General features: G+C 49.4%; 1 protein-coding gene across 2 annotated transcripts; it reads left to right on the top strand.

The window, feature by feature from the left end:
• Positions 1–272: 272 nt before the first annotated feature.
• Armc12 (armadillo repeat containing 12) lies at positions 273–12,009 on the top strand. 2 transcript variants are annotated; one of them, XM_051153430.1, is made up of 6 exons: positions 273–435; positions 1,202–1,347; positions 1,588–1,722; positions 10,545–10,718; positions 10,850–10,921; positions 11,707–12,009. In XM_051153430.1, exons 1-6 carry the CDS (start codon positions 273–275, stop codon positions 12,007–12,009), a joined length of 993 nt encoding a protein of 330 aa, XP_051009387.1. The 2 variants fall into 2 exon arrangements, with proteins under 2 accessions (XP_051009387.1, XP_051009386.1); XM_051153429.1 differs by having other exon boundaries at positions 11,677–12,009.
• The last annotated feature ends 6,177 nt before the right edge of the window (positions 12,010–18,186 follow it).

Here is an 18,186-nt window from a genome sequence, read left to right as displayed (position 1 = left end):
CTGCCTCCCAGCCCCGCCCCAGCCCTCCCTACCTTCAACCCTTGGGATCTTAGGCTTCCTCTCTGCAGCCCCCCCCAAAGCCAAATCTTCTCTCCTTTGAAGAACTCTGGGTGTCTTATTTCCCCGAGGCCATCTTCAAAGTGTCCTTTGTTGCCTAGCTCCAATTCTAGCGCCCTGGTTCCTGACCATGTCGGGGTTCTGGTTCTGGAATGTTCTCTCCCCAGGTGCCTTGGGGCCTAGCTCCCACCTAGACACAAGACAGCACTGAAGACATGGGAAAGATCATTCCCCAGTGCCTGGCACAACTGGACCTCCGCAAAAGCATCGTGGGACTAGCTACAGGCGCCGCGGCCATATACCTGCTGTACAAGGCCATCAGGGCTGGCATAAAATGTAAACCGCCTCTCTGCTCCAACTCACCCATCTGCATCGCCCGTGAGTGTCTAGTCCCTGGGGAGAGGGCTCTGCCCTAGAAGGCACCTGCTCCCAAGGCCTCCCCTGGTGTCACCCACTTTACTCTGTCTGTTCTGTATATCAGAAATGGAAGTCAAGAGCATCATGTATTCTGCTTGGAGACACCTGAGAAGAAAAATTGAGAGACTTTTTGCCCTAAGTTTCCAACTAGGTCATTGGGGCGGGGGGCGGGGCAGGTAACTTTAAAGTAATGTTTTTCTGTGTGTGGTGTGTTGCCTGCATGTATGTATGTGCGCCACTGGCATGCAGTGCCCATGGAGGCCAGAAGAGGGCGCTGGATCCTATAGTCTGAAGTAACTGATGTTTGTGAGCCACCATACGGGTGCTAGGAATCTAACCTTGGTCCTCTGGAAGAGCAGCCAGTGTCCTTAACCACAGAGCCATCTCTCTAGTCCCTGTAGGGTACTTTTGTGCTGTCAGAAAAGGGTAACTTCTTTGAGATTCTTGGTTGCCATCTGCCAGGGTATCTGATGAGAACAAAAACCCTATTGCTGCCACCCACCAGGAAAGTTGTAGCCGTGAACAGACAAATGAGCGAGTGACAACAGGCGGCGCAATATTAGATACGGCTCTTGGTGCCGTGCACAGTCTGGGCAGCAGTTCTTGAAGTGCTAGACACAGCAAAAGCCTTCATTTTAGAAAAGCCCTTGTCCTCAGCTCCCCCACCCCTCTTCCCAGCCCCTGAGTCAAAAAAAAATCCCTAATTGTGGGCTGGGGCGCTGTCTAGGCCTGGCTATCGAGAGAGAGCGCCACGGGCGGGACTCGGGTGAGATTCGAAGACTTCTCAACTCTCTAGAGTGCAAACACGATGAGTATGCAAAAAGCATGATCCTGCACAGCATCACCCGCTGTGTGTACTTGCTGGAGGCTGAGGTGATGCTGGGCGGGGCGGGGTGGGGCGGGGAGGGGCGGCGAGGGGCGGGGCGCGGTCCTTCCCATTCAGTCTGGTCCCTGGCTTACAGTTCACCCCTAACCCCATGCTTGCCCACTAAGCATCCTCAGACCTGTCCCTCTGACTGGTGGCATCAAGGGGAGGTCTCAGAGACTCTGGGGACAGTGGGGCCCAGGACACCCGCTTCCCCCGCCTCTCCCACCTCTCCTCACACACTCCAGGCTTCCTCTTGTACTACGGATGACATCAGCTTGGTGGGTGAAATGCTGGAAGACAAGGACAACAGTGTCAAGATCCAGGCTCTGAATGCACTTAAAGCTTTCTCTGGCATCAGGAAATTCAGGCTCAAAATCCAGGTGAGGCTGGACAGGATCCACAGGACGGTCCCAGGGTCTGTCTGGGTCCTTTAATTCGCATAGGGGAATGGTGATGTCATGGAAGTTTGTTCGAATCTGAGTTTGTAACCCAGAAAGGAGTGAGGAGACAGCGGCCAGCTTCCTTACAGGCCACACTAGTGTCCACACGCCTGGATGAGCCCCCTCAGAGCCACAGACACCAGCACACCACCCCCCAGTTGGAGTCAACCCTGTAACTCCCACCATTTCAACACTAGATGTCGTTTGACTTGTGACAGGCCGGTTATGAAACTGGGCTTACCACACCTTCCTGCTTAGGCTTGAGGATGCGCCAAAATGACCCAGAGGTCACAGTTTCACATCAGCCACACAGAAGAGAGGAGAACCAGGCCCCGGGTCAGAAGGGAAGGTGGGGGGGGGGGTCTTCTTCTGACTGCTCAGGTTTTCTCCAGCAGCCCCCATGTTGGACCGGTGGTTCTGCTTCCTGCCTCTGGGAGCTTGGCATGAGCTAGGAATTTCTGTCTCCTAATCATGATTTAGTCTTTATGGTGACTTTGGGGCTCATGACAATAATGGCGTTGTGACAAAAGCACTCAGTGTTTTTAAAAAAAAAAGCAACTGGCAGGGTTAGGGGAGTCCTCACACGTAAGAAGCCCTGGCTTTGATCTCCGGCACTGCGTTAGGCTGTGGAGTGGCGCACGCTGGAGCTCCCACGGAGGTGAGGGCAGGAGGATCAGGAGATGAGAGCCATCACAGGGTCTATGGTCAGAAGCCAGCAATGTCTGGGGGGGAAAAAAGAAGTAAATTCTAAACTATAAGGTCTTTGACCCCAAATTGCCTTCTAGCAAAATTTCTCTTTTTCACTAGTTAAAAATAGAGAAGGGCCAAGGCTGGGCGTGGTGGCGCACGCCTTTAATGAGAGTACTCGGGAGGCAGAGGCAGGCCGATTGCTGTGAGTTCAAGGCCAGCCTGGTCTACAAAGTGAGTGTAGGACAGCCAAAGCTACACAGAGAGACACTGTCTCGGAAAAACCAAAGAATAAAAAGAATAAAAATAAAAAAGATAATAATAATAATAATAATAATAATAATAATAATAATAATGTGAAAGGCCAGGAGGAGTGCAGATCTGGGTTTGATTTCTGGAAACCACAGTGGGTGGGGAGAACTGATTCCAAAAAAAGGTCCTCTGACTCCACTTGCATGCAATGACACACATGTACCCCAAATCTTGCACATAATCATATTTTTTAAAAAAGTTTTGGGGAGTTTTGAGACAGGGGTTCTCTGTGTAGCCCTGGCTATTAAATTTTTTGATTGATTTTTTAATATATTTTATTAATTTATTCATATTACATCTCAATTGTTATTCCATCCCTTGTATCCTCCCATTCCTCCCTCCCTCCCATTTTCCCCTTACTCCCCTCCCCTATGACTGTGACTGAGGGGGACCTCCTCCCCCTGTATATGCTCATAGGGCATCAAGTCTCTTCTTGGTATGATTTATTTTTTTATGTATGAGTACTCTACCTGCATGCACACCAGCATGCCAGAAGAGGGCATCAGATCAAATTATAGATAGTTTTGTGAGCCTCCAAGATTGCTGGGAATTAAACTCAGGACCTCCAGAAGAGCAGAAAGTGCTTTTAATTACCGAGCCATCTCTCCAGCCCCAATAATCATCTTTTCTATTTCTTTAAGAAGTAAAAAGTTGCCGGGCGTGGTGGTGCACACTTTTAATCCCAGTACTCAGGAGGCAGAGGTAGGCAGATCACTGTGAGTTCGAGGCGAGCCTGGTTTACAAAGTGAGTCTAGGACAGCCAAGGCTACACAGCCTTGGGGGAAAAAAGAAGTAAAAAGTTAAAATTTTAAATCTCACACACACACACTGGTTATTTATTTATATATTTACTTTTGGGCTTTCCAAACTGCATTTTGTTGTTTGTTGTTGTTTTGTTTTGTTTTGTTTTTTGAGACAGGGTTTCTCTGTGTAACAACTCTGGCTGCCTTGGATTTATTCTGTAGACCAGGCTGGCCTCGAACTCACAGCTATCTGCCTGCTTCCACCTGGGATTAAAGGCGTGCACCACCACGCCCAGCTTGTTTGTTTGTTTGTTTGTTTGTTTGTTCCTGAGAAACAAAAACCCGCATTTTGTATGGCAAGGCAGGCAGACGTGTTTGAAGTCCTGCATGCACAGGGGTATTGTGTATTCGTACTTCTGCTTGAGGTCAGATGACATCTGACAGCTTAGGATAGGAAAGGCACTTTGCTTCATTCTCAGGGCCTTCAGTCCACTGTGTCAGGAACAGTGTGGCAGAGCCCCTCAGTGACTGGTGATGCAGTATGTGGCATGGGCTGTGCTCAGCACAAATGACCATGAAGCCGAGAGAGAGACAGAGACAGAGACAAAGAGACAGAGAGAGAGACAGAGACAGAGACAAAGAGACAGAGAGAGAGACAGAGAGAGACAGAGACAGACAGAGAGAGAGAGAAAGAGAGAGACAGAGAGAGAGAGGGAGACAGTGAGAGAGAGAGAGAGAGAGAGAGAGAGAGAGAGAGAGAGAGAGAGAGGATAGAGGAACAGATAAAGCCTGTAAGCCTATAGTGACCCACTCCAGCCAGCTGGCTCCCACCCCAAAAGGTGCTGAATCCTGCCAAACCTATGTTTGTGGAGAACTTTATCTTTTTTATTTTTTAAGATTTATTTATTACATGTAAGTGTTCTGCCTACATGTGTGCCTTCACACCAGAAGAGGGCACCAGATCACATTATAGCCGGCTGTGAGCCACCATGTGGTTGCTGGGAATTGAACTCAGGACCTCTGGAAGAGCAGCCAGTGCTCTTAACCTCTGAGCCATCTCTCCAGCCCAGACTTTATCTATTTTTAAAAAGTGTGTGTGTGTGTGTGTGTGTGTGTGTGTGTGTGTGTGTGTGTGTGTGTGTGTGTGTACGTGCGTGCGCGCACCTGAGTGTAGTGGCCTTGGAGGCCTGACGAGGGAGACACACTCCCCTGGAGCTGGAGTTACAGGCAGCTGTAAGCGACTTCACACAGATGCTGGGAACTAAACTAGTCCTTTTCCAGAACAGTAGGGGCTCTTAACCCCTGAGCTACCTCTCCACTTCTCCACTTGATATTCAAACTATACAATTCCTCCCCTGGCCCCAAGATTCATAGTCATCTCCTAATGCATGGTGTGCCACCACCACACCCAGCTTCTTTGCCATTTTAGAGGCATTCCTTCTGTGTACGCAGACTGCACGTGTTCAAATCCTTCAGCCTTGTTCTTTGCTGCCAATTCTCACTGGGTCTGGCTAAAGGTGGTTAACAATGACCGTGCCACAACAGCTGTATACCAAAGCCTGAATTCTATGCTGCCTTAAAAATCATTCCACCAAATCAGCAAGCCTGTTGTTTTTAAAACTCAACCTTGCCTGGCATGGTGGCGCACGCCTTTAATCCCAGCACTCGGGAAGCAGAGGCTGGTGGCTCTCTGTGAGTTCGAGGCCAGCCTGGTCTACAAAGTGAGTCCAGGACAGCCAAGGCTACACAGAGAAACCCTGTCTCAAGAAACAAAACGACAACAACACATTTGCTATTTTCTTTCAAACTTGCTTCATGTATTTACGTATATGGGCACTTTGTACACCAGAAGAGGGCATCAGACAGCCATGAGCTGTCATGTGGTGCTGGGAATTGAACTCAGGACCTCTGGAAGAGCAGACAAGTGCTCTTAACCTCTGAGCCATCTCTCTAGCCCCCCTCCCCCTGGTTAGTTTTTATTATCAACTTGACATAACCCCAACCAAAGAGTTCTAGCTACCAGACTGGCCTGTGGGCAATTCTGTGAGAGCCTGTCCTGAATTGATGACTAGGGTGGGGCCCAGCCCACTGTGGGTGACGCCATCTCTAGGTAAGTGGGTCTGGAGTCTATAAAAAATTCAGCTGAACGTGAACCAGTGAGTGAGCTAGAAGTCAGCATTCCTCCATGGTTCTTTTTTTTTTTTTTTTTTTTACACAAACATTTATTTTGTATGTGTGACTATTCTGCCTGCGTGTATGTATGTGTACTATATGTTTGTATGTGTATTATACCCATGTGGAGACCTGAAGAGGAGCCTGATCTTTGAATTGGAGCTGTGGGTGGTTGTGAGCCACCATGTAGTAGTTGCTAGGAACTGACCCTGGGTCCTGCGCAAGAGCAGCCAGTGCTCTTAACTCCTGAGCCACCTCTCCTGCCTCCTGCCCCCCCCCCCCCACCTACAGTTCTTGTCCTCAGCTTTGTACCTTAAGTCCAGTTGTGACCTGGAGACTTAGCTCTAATACATCTTTTCCTCCCCAACATTGTTTTCAGCCACAAGAAAAAGCAAACTAGAGCTGTTTCTTCCATAGGGAAATAGTTTTGAAAGAACAGTTTGACAGCCAGGTGTTGGTAGTGCACGCCTTTAATCCCAGCACTCAGGAGGCAGAGGCAGGAGGATCGTTGTGAGTTCAAGGCCAGCCTGGTCTACAGAGCGAGTCCAGGACAGCCAAGGCTACACCAAGAAACCCTGTCTCAAAAAACCCCCAAAAAAGGTTTGGGCTGAGGTGTCACTGTTGTATTTTTGTAATCCCAGCACTCCAGAGACTGAGATTGGAGGAGTTTGAGGCTAGCTGGGTGGCTCCCTCTGTGACTCCCCTTAGCTTGCTCTGTTGCCCAAAGCTCTGCTCTTCCCAGGTCACTTGCAGGCTCCTCCCACTAGAGACCCTGGGGCTCCACCCTGCAGAGCTTCCCCGGGGAGTTGCTGCCCTGTATGTTGCTCGCCTCTCCCAGGACTGGTGCTGGCTTTGCTCTATTGTGAAGGCTGAGCTCTTTCTATTTAAAAAAATGCTGCCCTGGTCCCTCGGCCCCAGGGAGGGGGGTTCCCTGCTTCCTCATGGCCAGCTGCTGCCAGCTACACCACTGGGGCTGCTGGAGGTCCTCTAACCTCTCTGCCCCACATTTTCAACCAGAGCCCCCTGTTTGCCCTCGCTAGAAATTTGAGCATGAAGTGTGACATTGGCCACGGGCCATGCATCCTAACCTCAGTCCTTTAAAAGGAAGTGTCATGCCCCTCCCCCTCCTGGCCTTGCACCTGCTCCTCTCTCTCTCTCTCTCTCTCTCTCTCTCTCTCTCTCTCTCTCTCTCTCTCTCTCTCTGCTGCTGCTGCTGCTGCTGCCCTAGACTCTGCACTCTCAGCAGGCAGAGCTGGGTAGGGGATGCTTGCTTTCACGGGGCTCCTCACTGCTATCTGGCCAACTTGGGCTTGCCTTTGGTGGCCCTTCTCAGTCCAACATCTCAACCTTCAAAATTCAGGATCTTTTGAAGGGACCCCAACCCCAGGGACCCCAAGCCCCCCAAAGACCCCAGTTACTTGACTAGACCAACTCCATGACAGGCTTCAGGTTTTCACTCTGCCTAACTAAGCCAAGTTTGTAACAATTCCTGAAAAACACCACAAGTTATGGGCAGCTAATCAGCTTATAGGACAAAATGACTAGATACCATGTTTTTATTACTTCATGGCCTTGGTAAAGAACCTAGCTGGCAGCTGGGCGTGGTGGCGCACACCTTTAATCCCAGCATTTGGGAGGCAGAGGCTGGTGGATTGATGTGAGTTCGAGGCCAGCCTGGTCTACGAAGTGAGTCCAGGACAGTCAAGGCTATACAGAGAAACCCTGTATCGAAAAAACAAAAAAACAAAAACAAAACAAACAAACAAAAAAAACCCCACCCAATCAAAATAAAGACCAACACTTGAGTAAGAGCCAAAACTTCAGTGACTCAAAAGTCCCCAATAACCAAACAGCCAGTCCTGAATTGCCTGACTCATCTCTGTCATCACATATCCCTCCAACTGTCTATAAATTGAGCTTCCGTGCTCATTTTGGGGTCGCCCTCTAGAGAGAGGCGATCCTAGCACGCTAGAATTAAAAAAAAACAAAACAAAAAAAACAACCGCTTTGTTTTTGCATGCTGCCTTGGAGTCTTTCTTTAGTAGATCACCCGAACCCTAATATTTGGTGCATTGGCTGGGAATCTCTGAAGACACCCCCACCCAAGGGCAGTGGAGTGTTTGAGGGGACTTTTTCTTTCCCTTGACAATCGGTAAGCTTTTGGGTGCACCCTGTGTCTTGTGTTGTCTTTGTGTCTCTATGTCTGAAAAGCTGCTCAGAGTGCAGGAAAGGGGGCCCAAAGGGACTTGGCGGACACGCGGGGAGTCCACCAGACAGGGAAGCCAGAGGATGCTCTGAGCTCCCAGGGGGTCATCAGACTCTCAGGTTTGGGAGTTTTGCACTCTCCAGGGTTTTTCGAATTGTGCACTCCTGATAGAGTTGTCAGCTCTCTGGGAGTTTTGCACTCCCTGGAGTTTGGGAGTTTCTCACTCCTGGGGAAAGTCACTTTGACTCTCGATATATTAGCAAAGTCTCAAAATCGTGTCATTTTGTCTTGCCCATTTAACTGTTTGTTTATGGTTGTCATGTCAAATTTTGTTTCTATGTTGTAAAATTACTGTCTGTAAATTTGTTTAATTGTCTAAATGTTTTTTACGTTTTATATTCTAAAAAAAGAAAAGGGCCAAACTTTATCTGCTGCCCATAAGTTCTAACTCATTTCAAAGATTCTCAAGAATAAACAACAAAAACTGATAAACAATCTCTGTCCTTGGCGCTAACCCTGTCCTTGGAGCTGACCCTGTCCTTGGAGCTCCAACAAGCCCAAAGGATCACTACCCACAATGAGAAAAAACCTAGGTGACTGAACAGTGGGAGCTAATGTGATGGGTATTACAGAGGTTTGGTGGTAAGCGGTGACCAGATGAAGCCACTGGTAAGGTCCTTTTCAGTCCTAGTCACTCCTTAGACTCCTTAGCAATGGGCTCTGCATGGCTTTCACTATGAGGGCTGCACATTTTCAACAGGGGCTCGTGTACAGAAACATCCTGGGCGGGACGCCAAACTCCGATAGTCCTAGTTTCTCTGTTATCTTCCACAGGTTCTGCCTAAACATTTAATATTTAGGTGTAAGATCCTTTTAAAATTATGCTATAAAAATAATAAAAACATGGTATCTAGTCATTTTGCCCTATAAGCTGATTAGCTGCCCATGAGCTGCGCATAACTTGTGGTGTTTTACAGGAATTGTTAGAAACTTGGCCTAGTTAGGTAGAGTGAAAACCCGAAGCCTGTCATGGAGTTGGTCTAGTCAAACCACTGGGGTCATTGGGGGGTTTGGGGCCCCTGGGGTCAGGTCACTCACTTTCTACTCACTTATCTGTTGGGCCCTGGCTTTAGGGCACTGAGACGGCAGTGGAGAGAGAAGGGCGCTGCTCCTTGTGGGATTCATATCCTAACAGGGTGAGTCAAGTGACACACAAGGCAGAGACAGGGCAGCCTTAGCTGCCCTAGAACTAGCTCTGGTGTGGAACTCAAAGATTTGCCTGCCTTTGCCTCCTGAGTGTTGGGGTTAAAGGCCTATGCCACCATACCCAGCTGTTTTTCTCTATTATTTTAAAATTTTTAATGTTTCAATTTATTTTTAATTTGTTAATAGTTTATAATTATTTAAAAATAAAAGATACAGGGTCTGGAGAGATGGCTTAGCGGTTAAGAGCACTGGCTGCTCTTCCAGAGGTCCTGAGTTCAGGTCCCAGCAACCACATGGTAGCTCACAACCATCTATAATGTGATCTGGTGCCCTCTTCTGGTGTACAAGCATATATGCAAGCAAACACTGTATATGAATAAATAAATAAATAAATAAATAAATAAAAGATACAATGCTGGAGAGATGGCTCAATGGTTAAGAACAACAGCTGGTCTTCCAGAAAAACTCATGCTCAATTCCTCGCTCACATCCCAAAGGATCCAAAGACTTCTGGCCTCTGGGCACCAGGCACGTGGTACACAGACGTACATGCAAGCAAATCTCCCATACACATAAATTTGTTTTGTTTTGTTTTGTGAGACAGGGTTTCTCTGTGTAGCCTTGGCTGTACTGGACTCGCTTTTTAGAGCAGGCTGGCCTCGAACTCACAGCTATCCACCTGCCTCTGCCTCCTTCCCGAGGGTTGGGATTACAGGCATGGGCCACTACGCCCGGCTCACATAAAATTTTTTTTTTTTAAGTTTAAAAGGAGTGTGCCATGGCACGCTCCGGGAGGTCAGAGGACAAAGTGCGGAGGTCAGTTCTCTACCTCCACCACGTGGGACCCGGGGATCAAATTCAGCTTGTCAGGCTTGGTTGCGAGCACCTCCGCCATCTTACCAGTCATGTCACAGTGCATGCGTGGAGGCCAGAAGACACCTTTGTGGAACTGGTTCTGCCATTTCACCATTATGTGCGTTCCAGGGCTCGAAATCAGGTCGCTAGGCTTGTACCACATGCACGGCACTCCCTAGGCCGTATCACTAGCTCTTTTTTGTTGGGTATGAAGATAAAAACCAAAAAGATGTTGTGAGGGATGGGAGGAGAGAGGGAGGGAAGAATAATTAGAGGAAGCCGCAAGTTGGGGCTTGCAGGGAATGTGACACCAGTGGCCAGAGTCGTGGAAGCAGGTTCCGGGTAGGGAGAAAGTGGCCTAACAGGTGGGCTGGAGGAACTCCCCGAGGGAGGAGGCTGGCCAACAGGTTTAGGGAGACAGAGCGAGCCCAGCAGGGGGAAAGTGCGGTAGGCTTGGCTAACTTAAGGCACATCGTGCCTCCAGTGCAGAGTCGGGGGTCAGTGAAGGGCAATACCGAGCTTAGTGAGTGTGGGGGGCAGGAAGGTCCCCATATGAGAGCAGACCTGTCTCTCCACCCCAGGAACATTCCATCAAGGTGCTAGAACTGATCTCTACCATCTGGGACACGGAGCTGCACATAGCTGGCCTTCGACTGCTCAACAGCCTCCCACTCCCCGACTACGTGCACCCGCAGCTGCGGCGGGTGATGCCCGCCTTGATGGAGATCGTGCAGTCAGACTATATCCTGTCACAGGTGCCTGCCCGGCTGGGCCGCGGCTCCGCCCCATCAGGCCTGGAGCAGCACCCAGAGGGAAGAGCAGAGGTTCAAGCCACCCCTGCTGAGACCCAGACCCACCCGCCATCTCCTGTTTGTTCCTTATTCAGGTACAAGCTGTCCGCTTACTGAGTTACCTGGCACAGAAGAACGACCTTCTATATGACATTCTCAACTGCCAGGTGAGGACCGATAGAGACGGGCTCACGGGACTGTGCTCGCTAGCTAGATTTGACCTGATTTTTTAGTATTGTGAGAAAGTATCAGAAGCCCTGGAACTGCAATTACAGACAGTTGTGAGCCGCCATGTGGGTGCTGGGAACTGAACTCAAGGACCTTTGGGAGAACAGCTAGTGCTTCTAACCTCTGAGTCATTGCTCCAGCCCCTAGATTTTTTATTTTTTGAGATTATTTTTTAAATGTGCATGGGTGTTTGTGCATCATGTGTGTGCAGTACCTGTGGAGGCCAGCAGAGGGCAATAGATGCCCGGGAACTGGAGCTACAGAGGGTTGTGAGCCACCATGTGGGTGCTGTGAATCCAAGACTGGTCCTCTGCAAGAGTAGTCAGAGCTCTTAACTGCTGGGTTCTCCCTCTAGCTCCACATACTGTCTTAAAATCGATCTCAGGGAATCACTCCTGTTCTCTGACCATGATGTAATTTCTCTGGGAAGTGATAATGTAAGAGAAACGCACACATAGAAATGCTCACAGTAGCTGGGCGTGGTGGCGCACGCCTTTAATCCCAGCACTCGGGAGGCGGAGGCAGGCGGATCTCTGTGAGTTCGAGGCCAGCCTGGTCTACAAAGCGAGCCCAGGATAGCCAAGGCTACACAGAGGAAACCCTGTCTCGAAAAACAAAACCAAACAAACGAAATGCGGAAGCCAGAGATGAGAACAGGCAGGCGCTCACCGCTTCTCTGGCACCCCCACCACAGGTGCGTTCCAACTTCCTGAACCTCTTCCAGTCCTCTCAGCCAGGATGCCTGCTGCTCGAGGTGCTGGTGTTCGCCGAGCGGCTGAGCGAGGGCCGGAACTCAGCCCACTACCGTGCCGTGAAGTGGCATTACAGCGAACAGTCTCTGCACGAAGCCCTGTTTGGGGACGAGTCCAGACTGGCAGACCGACTGCTTTCCCTGGTCATCCACCCTGAGGAGGAAGTTCAGATCCAGGCCTGCAAAGTCATAGTGAGCTTGCAGTGTCCCCAGGACCTGGGATCCCGACCCTCTACCTGCCGACCCAGCCATTCCTACTTTAAAAACGGGGAGTAACATTAAGGAGAACCAATAAATGTGTACGCGAGGGAAGCGTGAGGTTTCCGGAAGCAGGCGTCTGTCCGTTGCCTCCCAGGGCCTCTGTTTAGGCCGTGGCACAGCAAGGGAAACTCTCCCAGACACCCCGTTCTTCCGTTGCTGCTCTTCAAATCTGTTATTCTTCTTTCGTGTGTGTGTGTGTGTGTGTGTGTGTGTGTGTGTGTGGTGTACTTGTGTGTATGCATGTCTTCATGTGTGCGGGCACATACGTGTGCTTCTGCAGGTGGAGGCCCAAAGCTTGCCGGCAGGGTAACCCCCTACCTTACTTACTAAGGAGGGATGTCTCAGTCAAACCCATTCTCACTAATATGGCTGGGCTCGCCAGACAGTTTGCTCTGCCTTCAAAGGCTGACAGGACAGGTGGCCGCCCCACCACTGGGCGTTTGCAAGGGTTCTGAGGAACCTGGACTTCTCCTGTTTGCTTGGCAAGTTCTCTGACCTCCCAGACACCTTTAAAAACCTGAGTGTGGAGCAGGGCGTGGTGGCGCACGTCTTTAATCCCAGCACTTGGGAGGCAGAGGCAGGCGGATCGCTGTGAGTTCAAGGCCAGCCTGGTCTACAAATTGAGTCCAGGACAGCCAAGGATACACAGAGAAACCCTGTCTCAAAAAAAAAAAAAAAAAAAAAAAAAAAGAATCTTCCCTAAACTGGGCGTTAATCCCAGCACTCCGGAAGCAGAGGCAGGGGGATCTACAAAGTGAGTCTAGGACAGCCAAGGCTACATAGAGAAACCCTGTCTTGCAAAACCAAAAGCTAAAAGCCAGGGACTGGAGAGATGGCTCAGAGGTTAAGGACACTGACTGTTATCCCAGAGGACCTGAGTTCGATTCCCAGCAACTACATGGTGGCTCACAACCATCTACAATGTGATCTGATGCCCTCTTCTGGCCTGAAGGTGTACACGCAGGCAGAGCACTGTATACATGATAAATCTCCTTTTTTAAAGGGAGGGGGGAGATGGTTCAGAGCACTGAGTTCAAGTCCCAGCAACCACATGGTGGCTCATAGCCACCTATAGTGAGATCTGGTGACCTTCTTTGGCCTGCAGGTGTACATGCAGACAGAACACTATAAATAATAAATAAATGTTTAAAATTCTTTTAAAAAAGAAAAACCAAAAGCCAAACAAACAAAAAACCCCAAGAATCCTCCCCAGTCCCCCTACTGGGAATGGTGTGGGGCTTTAGGGGGTGTGTCCTTGTGGGAGGTGCCTGTGTGAGAGCTGTGGGAGCCTGGCCTCTTTCTGACCTCCTGTTTGGTAATGTGCCTCTTGGCACACGAGCTCCTGCTGGGACATACCACCATCCACCTCAGGCCTCACCAGACTCTAATTCAATGGGGATAGTCTCTCACTTTCTCTGGATTTAGAAGCTTCAAAGTAATGGGCTCAAGCCAGGCATGGTGGTGCGTGGCTTTAAGCCCAGCACTCAGGAAGCAGAGGCAGCCATAAATGTGTATACTGTATTTACACCACACATGCACACATTTTTTCTGTCAGTTTTGTTCCTCTACAGAACCTTAAAACAATGCCCTTCAACCAAGGCACTCTTTTGGTTTTTCGAGACAAGGTCTCTCTGTGTAGCCCTGGCTGTCCTAGACTCACTTCGTAGACCAGGCTGGCCATGAACTCACAGAGATCCGCCTGCCTCTGCCTCCCAAGTACTGGGATTAAAGGCGTGTGCCACCATGCCCAGCCCCCAGCATGATTCTTGATTATTAAACATAGAAATGGACCGTGGCTGTGTTGCCTTCCTCTCAGAGTTTCTACCAGAAATGGGGGGCTGCACACATTTGCTCGCATGTCAGTGGCCACAGTGAGGCAGCGGAGGGAGAGCTGAAAAAAAAATCTGGTGACCACATCAAGGGACAGAGAGTGACAGACTGACTAGGTAAGAATGCTGGAGTTGGGCTGGAGAGATGGCTCAGCAGTTAAGAGCACTGACTGCTCTTCCAGAAGACCTGGGTTCAATTCCCAGCACCTACATGGCCGTTCACAACTGTCTATAACTCCAAGATCTGTCACCCTCACACAGGTATACATGCAGGCAAAATACCAATGAATTAAAAATAAAGATTATTTTAAAAAAAGAATGCTGGAGTCAGAGTGCTGGGCTCGGATCCTAGCCCTGTCATTTGCTATTTGTGTGACCTGGGGTGAGGCATGAACCCTGGGAGCCTCTGAGATTCAGTCTCCTTGTCTGTCAAGAGAAGAGAAAAGCTATGACAATGTTAGAGGGGCCATGCCGTGAGGTCTTTGTGGAGAAGACAAAGATTGTCCCTTCTCTGGGGTGACAGCCCCTGGGAGACTGCCTAAGAGCATTTGTTGTCTTGGGAACCTGGGAGTGTCCTGGTTGGCTCATCTGGTTCCATCAAGCTATGGCTGGTCCAGCTCTGCCCAGGCCTGGAGGCTGCCCTCAAGAGGGCTTGCTTGTGTGCCGGGTTGACGGTGGAAGCTCACCTTCTCTGCAGGATGTGGGCGAGTCTTCAGGTCTTAGCATCTGGCTTCCCCAGAGCAAGCCTCCCAGACACTAAACAAGTCCGAATACTGTAGATTGTAAAGAATAAAGTAGAGAAAATGTGTCTGGGGCCTGCAAGATGGCTCAGTGGATAGAGGTGCTTGCTGCTAAGCCTAAGGATCTGAGTTCAATCCTCAGCACCTAGACGGCAGGAGAGAACCAATTACTGAAAGTTGTCCTCTGGTCTCTGCATGTGTGCTGTGGGCCCAAACACACATGTAAACATTTAACAAATGTAATTTTTAAAGTAAAAAATATTGTATTTTAATTACTTCAGAGTAAGTTTCTGCCTTGAGGATTTCCATTTTTTAGCATCTTTGAGAAGAAGCACTGACATGCAAGGCAGGTGGTAGCAATCTCGGTGTTGCCCTCAGACTCGGGTTGGGTACAGCGTGTGCGTCAGAACGCCCATTTGGAGGTTAAAAGAGTGAGGACTGGGGAGAACCAAGGTTGTTGATGTGAAGCCAGAAGACCCAATCTGGTTCAATCCCCAGACCACTGTTAAAAGCCACAGGCTCGCAGTGGTCCAGGGGCGACCAAGGCCAAGGTGGACCCAAAGCCAGAAAAGACCCCGTAAAAGGAGGTATCATCAGACAGGGGATCAGGGGCAAACAGGCTGAGTGGCTGACAGTGAAGAAGATCCTGCCTACAGGAAAGCAGACCAGGGCCAATCGGCCTCTCTCTGCAGCGGCGGAGCAAGAAGCCAGCTGTGAGCGGCCACGTCTTTCTGTCAGGGCCCTGCCCACCTCCTTGTACAGTCCAGAGGAATATTTTTTATCAACTGTTTTGTAAATGTGAACTTTTTTAGTAACTTTAGAAACAGAAGGAGGAGGAGGAAGAGGAGGAGGAGAAGGAGGAGGAGGAGGAGAAGAAGAAGAAGGAGAAGAAGAAGAAGAAGAAGGAAGGAGAAGGAGGAGGAGAAGAAGAAGAAGAAGAAGGAGGAGGAGGAGGAGGAGGAGAAGGAGAAGGAGGAGGAGAAGAAGAGAGGAGAAGAAGAAGAAGAAAGAGAGAAAGAAGAGAAGAAGAAGAAGAAGAAGAAGAAGAAGAAGAAGAAGAAGAAGAAGAAGGAGAAGAAGCAGCCAGGTGATGGGACACATCTGTAATCCCAGCACGCAGGGGACAGAGGCAGGCAGATCTCCAAGCATGACGCCAGTCTGGTCTACAGAGTGAGTTCCAATACAGCTAGGGGCATGCAGAAAAACCCTGCCTCTAAAACCAAATCCAACAACAACCAGAAAAATTATACAATGGGAGGTAGGGAATTCCACCATGTCCTTTGTTGTTGTTTCTTCGAGTAAGGGTTTCTCTGTGTAGCCCTGGCTGTCCTGGAACTACTTTGTAGGCCAGGCTGGCCTCAAACTCACAGAGATCTGCCTGCCTCTGCCTCCCCAGTGCTGGGATTAAAGGTGTGTGACACAATGCCTGGCATCACCACATCCATTTTTTAAGTGTAAATTATTTTTATTTATTTATTATTATGTATACAGTGCTCTGCCTGCATGTACACCATCAGGCCAGAAGAGGGCACCAGATCACATTATAGATAGTTGTGAGCCACCATGTGGTTGCTGGGAATTGAACTCAGGACCGCTAGAAGAGCAGTCAGTGCTCTAAACCGCTGAGCCATCTCTCCAGCCCGTGGAAATGATTTTTAAGAGGTGAAATCATGAGTTTGGCACAGTGGTTTAGAGAACTTCTTGTTGTACCAAAGAACCCAGGTTTCATTCCCAGCAAACCTCATGGAGGCTCAACACCTCCTCAGGCACCGAGGTACCAGGCATACATGTGATGCGCAGATGTACATGCAGGCAGAACCCTCATACACGTAAAATAATAGGAATATATCTTTTTTTAAAAAGGCACAGTAGCACACGCCTGTAATCCCAGTACCTGGGGAGGCAGAGGCAGAAGGATCTCTGTGAGCTTAAGGCCATCCTGGTCTACAAAGAAGTGAGTCCAGGAAAGCCAGAGCTACACAGAGAAACCCTATCTCAAAAAAAAAAAAAAAATCTTAAAAAAAAAAAAAAGTGAAATCATTTGTCGGATGCTTAGCTTTTGACAGCAGAAAATTGTGCCTGTCTGTGGAGTCAGAGTCATATCCCACAGAGAGGGCTAGGTTTACACCCTACAGCACAACTGAGCTGCACACGGGAGTCTCCTCGTGCACTTGGGTCTGAATTGGTTGTTTGCTTTTGTTGTTATGGCTGGAGATGGCCTTGGGTTCTGGGAAGTGAACACGTGCACTTTTGGTTGTGAGACTAGCCTTTAATGGCGGAGCCGTCTCTCTAACCCGCATCTAGGATATTTTAAATTATCTGGTCTCCTGTTTTCCTAAACAACCGACCATCCCTTAGTTCTAGCCCTGTCAGGACTGTGATGACCCATTTTTCTGAAAAACTGTGAGATGATGGGCTGTGAAAGACGGAAACCTTGAGTGAGTATGGACTGTACATAGCATAAAATTGGCTTTTTTACATAAAGGTCTTATAGGAAACTTGCCAACCTCGCTGAAAAAGCACTGGAGTAACTGTTCAAAAGGAACAACATTATGACTCCAGAGGTTTGGTACGTGTGAAATGTCTGTACTGATCCACCAGCAATAAAATCTCAGTGGGGTGGAGGGTGAGGCGGGGACAGGACTGGGGAGAGATGGCTCAACGGGTTAAGAGCCGGCTGCTCTTTCAGAGGACCTGAGTTCAACTCTGTGTGCCCACAAGGCAGCTCCCAAGTGGTTCCAGTTGCAGGAAGCCAGCAACCTAACCTCCTCTGACCTCTGATGGGCCCAAGGCACACATGGTGCACAGACATATGTGCAGGCAAAACAGCCAAAGATGTGAGAAACACAACACCCCAGGCACAGGGTGTGCTTGTAATCACAGAACTGAGGAGATACAACAGTTCTTTGGGGGCTCACGGACCAACCAGGCTTTCATGCAAGTCTCAGGCAAGTAAGGGCCCTGTCTCAAAACATTTCTCTCAACTTTTTAAAGGGTGGATGGTCCCTGAGGCTGTCCTCTGGCCCCCACAGGTGTGCACACACATTCTCTATCTCTGTCTGTCTGTCTGTCTCTCTCTCTCTAGACACACACACACACACACACACACACACCGAGATTAGTAATGTCAAGATGCAAAAGAAAGGCCACAGGCTGCCCAGAGAGTCACGTGGACACTTGGAGGTCCTGCGGTACTAACAGGATCATGAGTGGACCCCAAAGCAGCCTCACCAGAAAAAGTCCTCACCCAACATGAGGACGGTGTAGCCCTACTCAGACCCATCCGCAGCCAAAGTGCTCTGACCCCCACCCCAGGCCCCAGGCCGTGTGAAACCAGGGCAGAACTGACTGCAAATGGTGGCTGGAATCCAGCGGCCGACCCTGCCCCTCCTCAGAACAGACAACAGGCCTGAAGGTGTTTTCTCGAAAGCAGGCCCGCCTGATCTCATGAAAACGGCAGCCATTAAGGTTCAGGAGACCTCAGCCAGCAGTTCGGAGGAGGTGGCTGATCTCACATACCCTGACTGAATAGGCATAAGGGAGGGCAGAGGCACTTGTAGAACTTTCTGGAAGCAGGTTTTGTTTCAGCCTTCTCTGCAACCAGCTCTGCCTCTGTCACTGGC

Source organism: Acomys russatus, chromosome 11 (genome assembly GCF_903995435.1).
Source record: "Acomys russatus chromosome 11, mAcoRus1.1, whole genome shotgun sequence".
NCBI classification, from domain to species: Eukaryota; Metazoa; Chordata; class Mammalia; order Rodentia; family Muridae; genus Acomys; species Acomys russatus.
The sequence above is the reverse complement of the archived record's forward strand: the minus strand, read 5'-3'. Positions and strand labels throughout refer to the sequence as shown.

Bases quoted from the DNA above. Each gene is read 5' to 3' on its own strand.
- Armc12 (XM_051153429.1), top strand. From the start codon at position 273: ATGGGAAAGATCATTCCCCAGTGCCTGGCACAACTGGACCTCCGCAAA. The intron at 1,348-1,587 runs GTGATGCTGGGC...CACACACTCCAG, and splicing joins TGTACTTGCTGGAGGCTGAG to GCTTCCTCTTGTACTACGGA. The intron at 10,922-11,676 runs GTGAGGACCGAT...CCCCCACCACAG, and splicing joins ATGACATTCTCAACTGCCAG to GTGCGTTCCAACTTCCTGAA.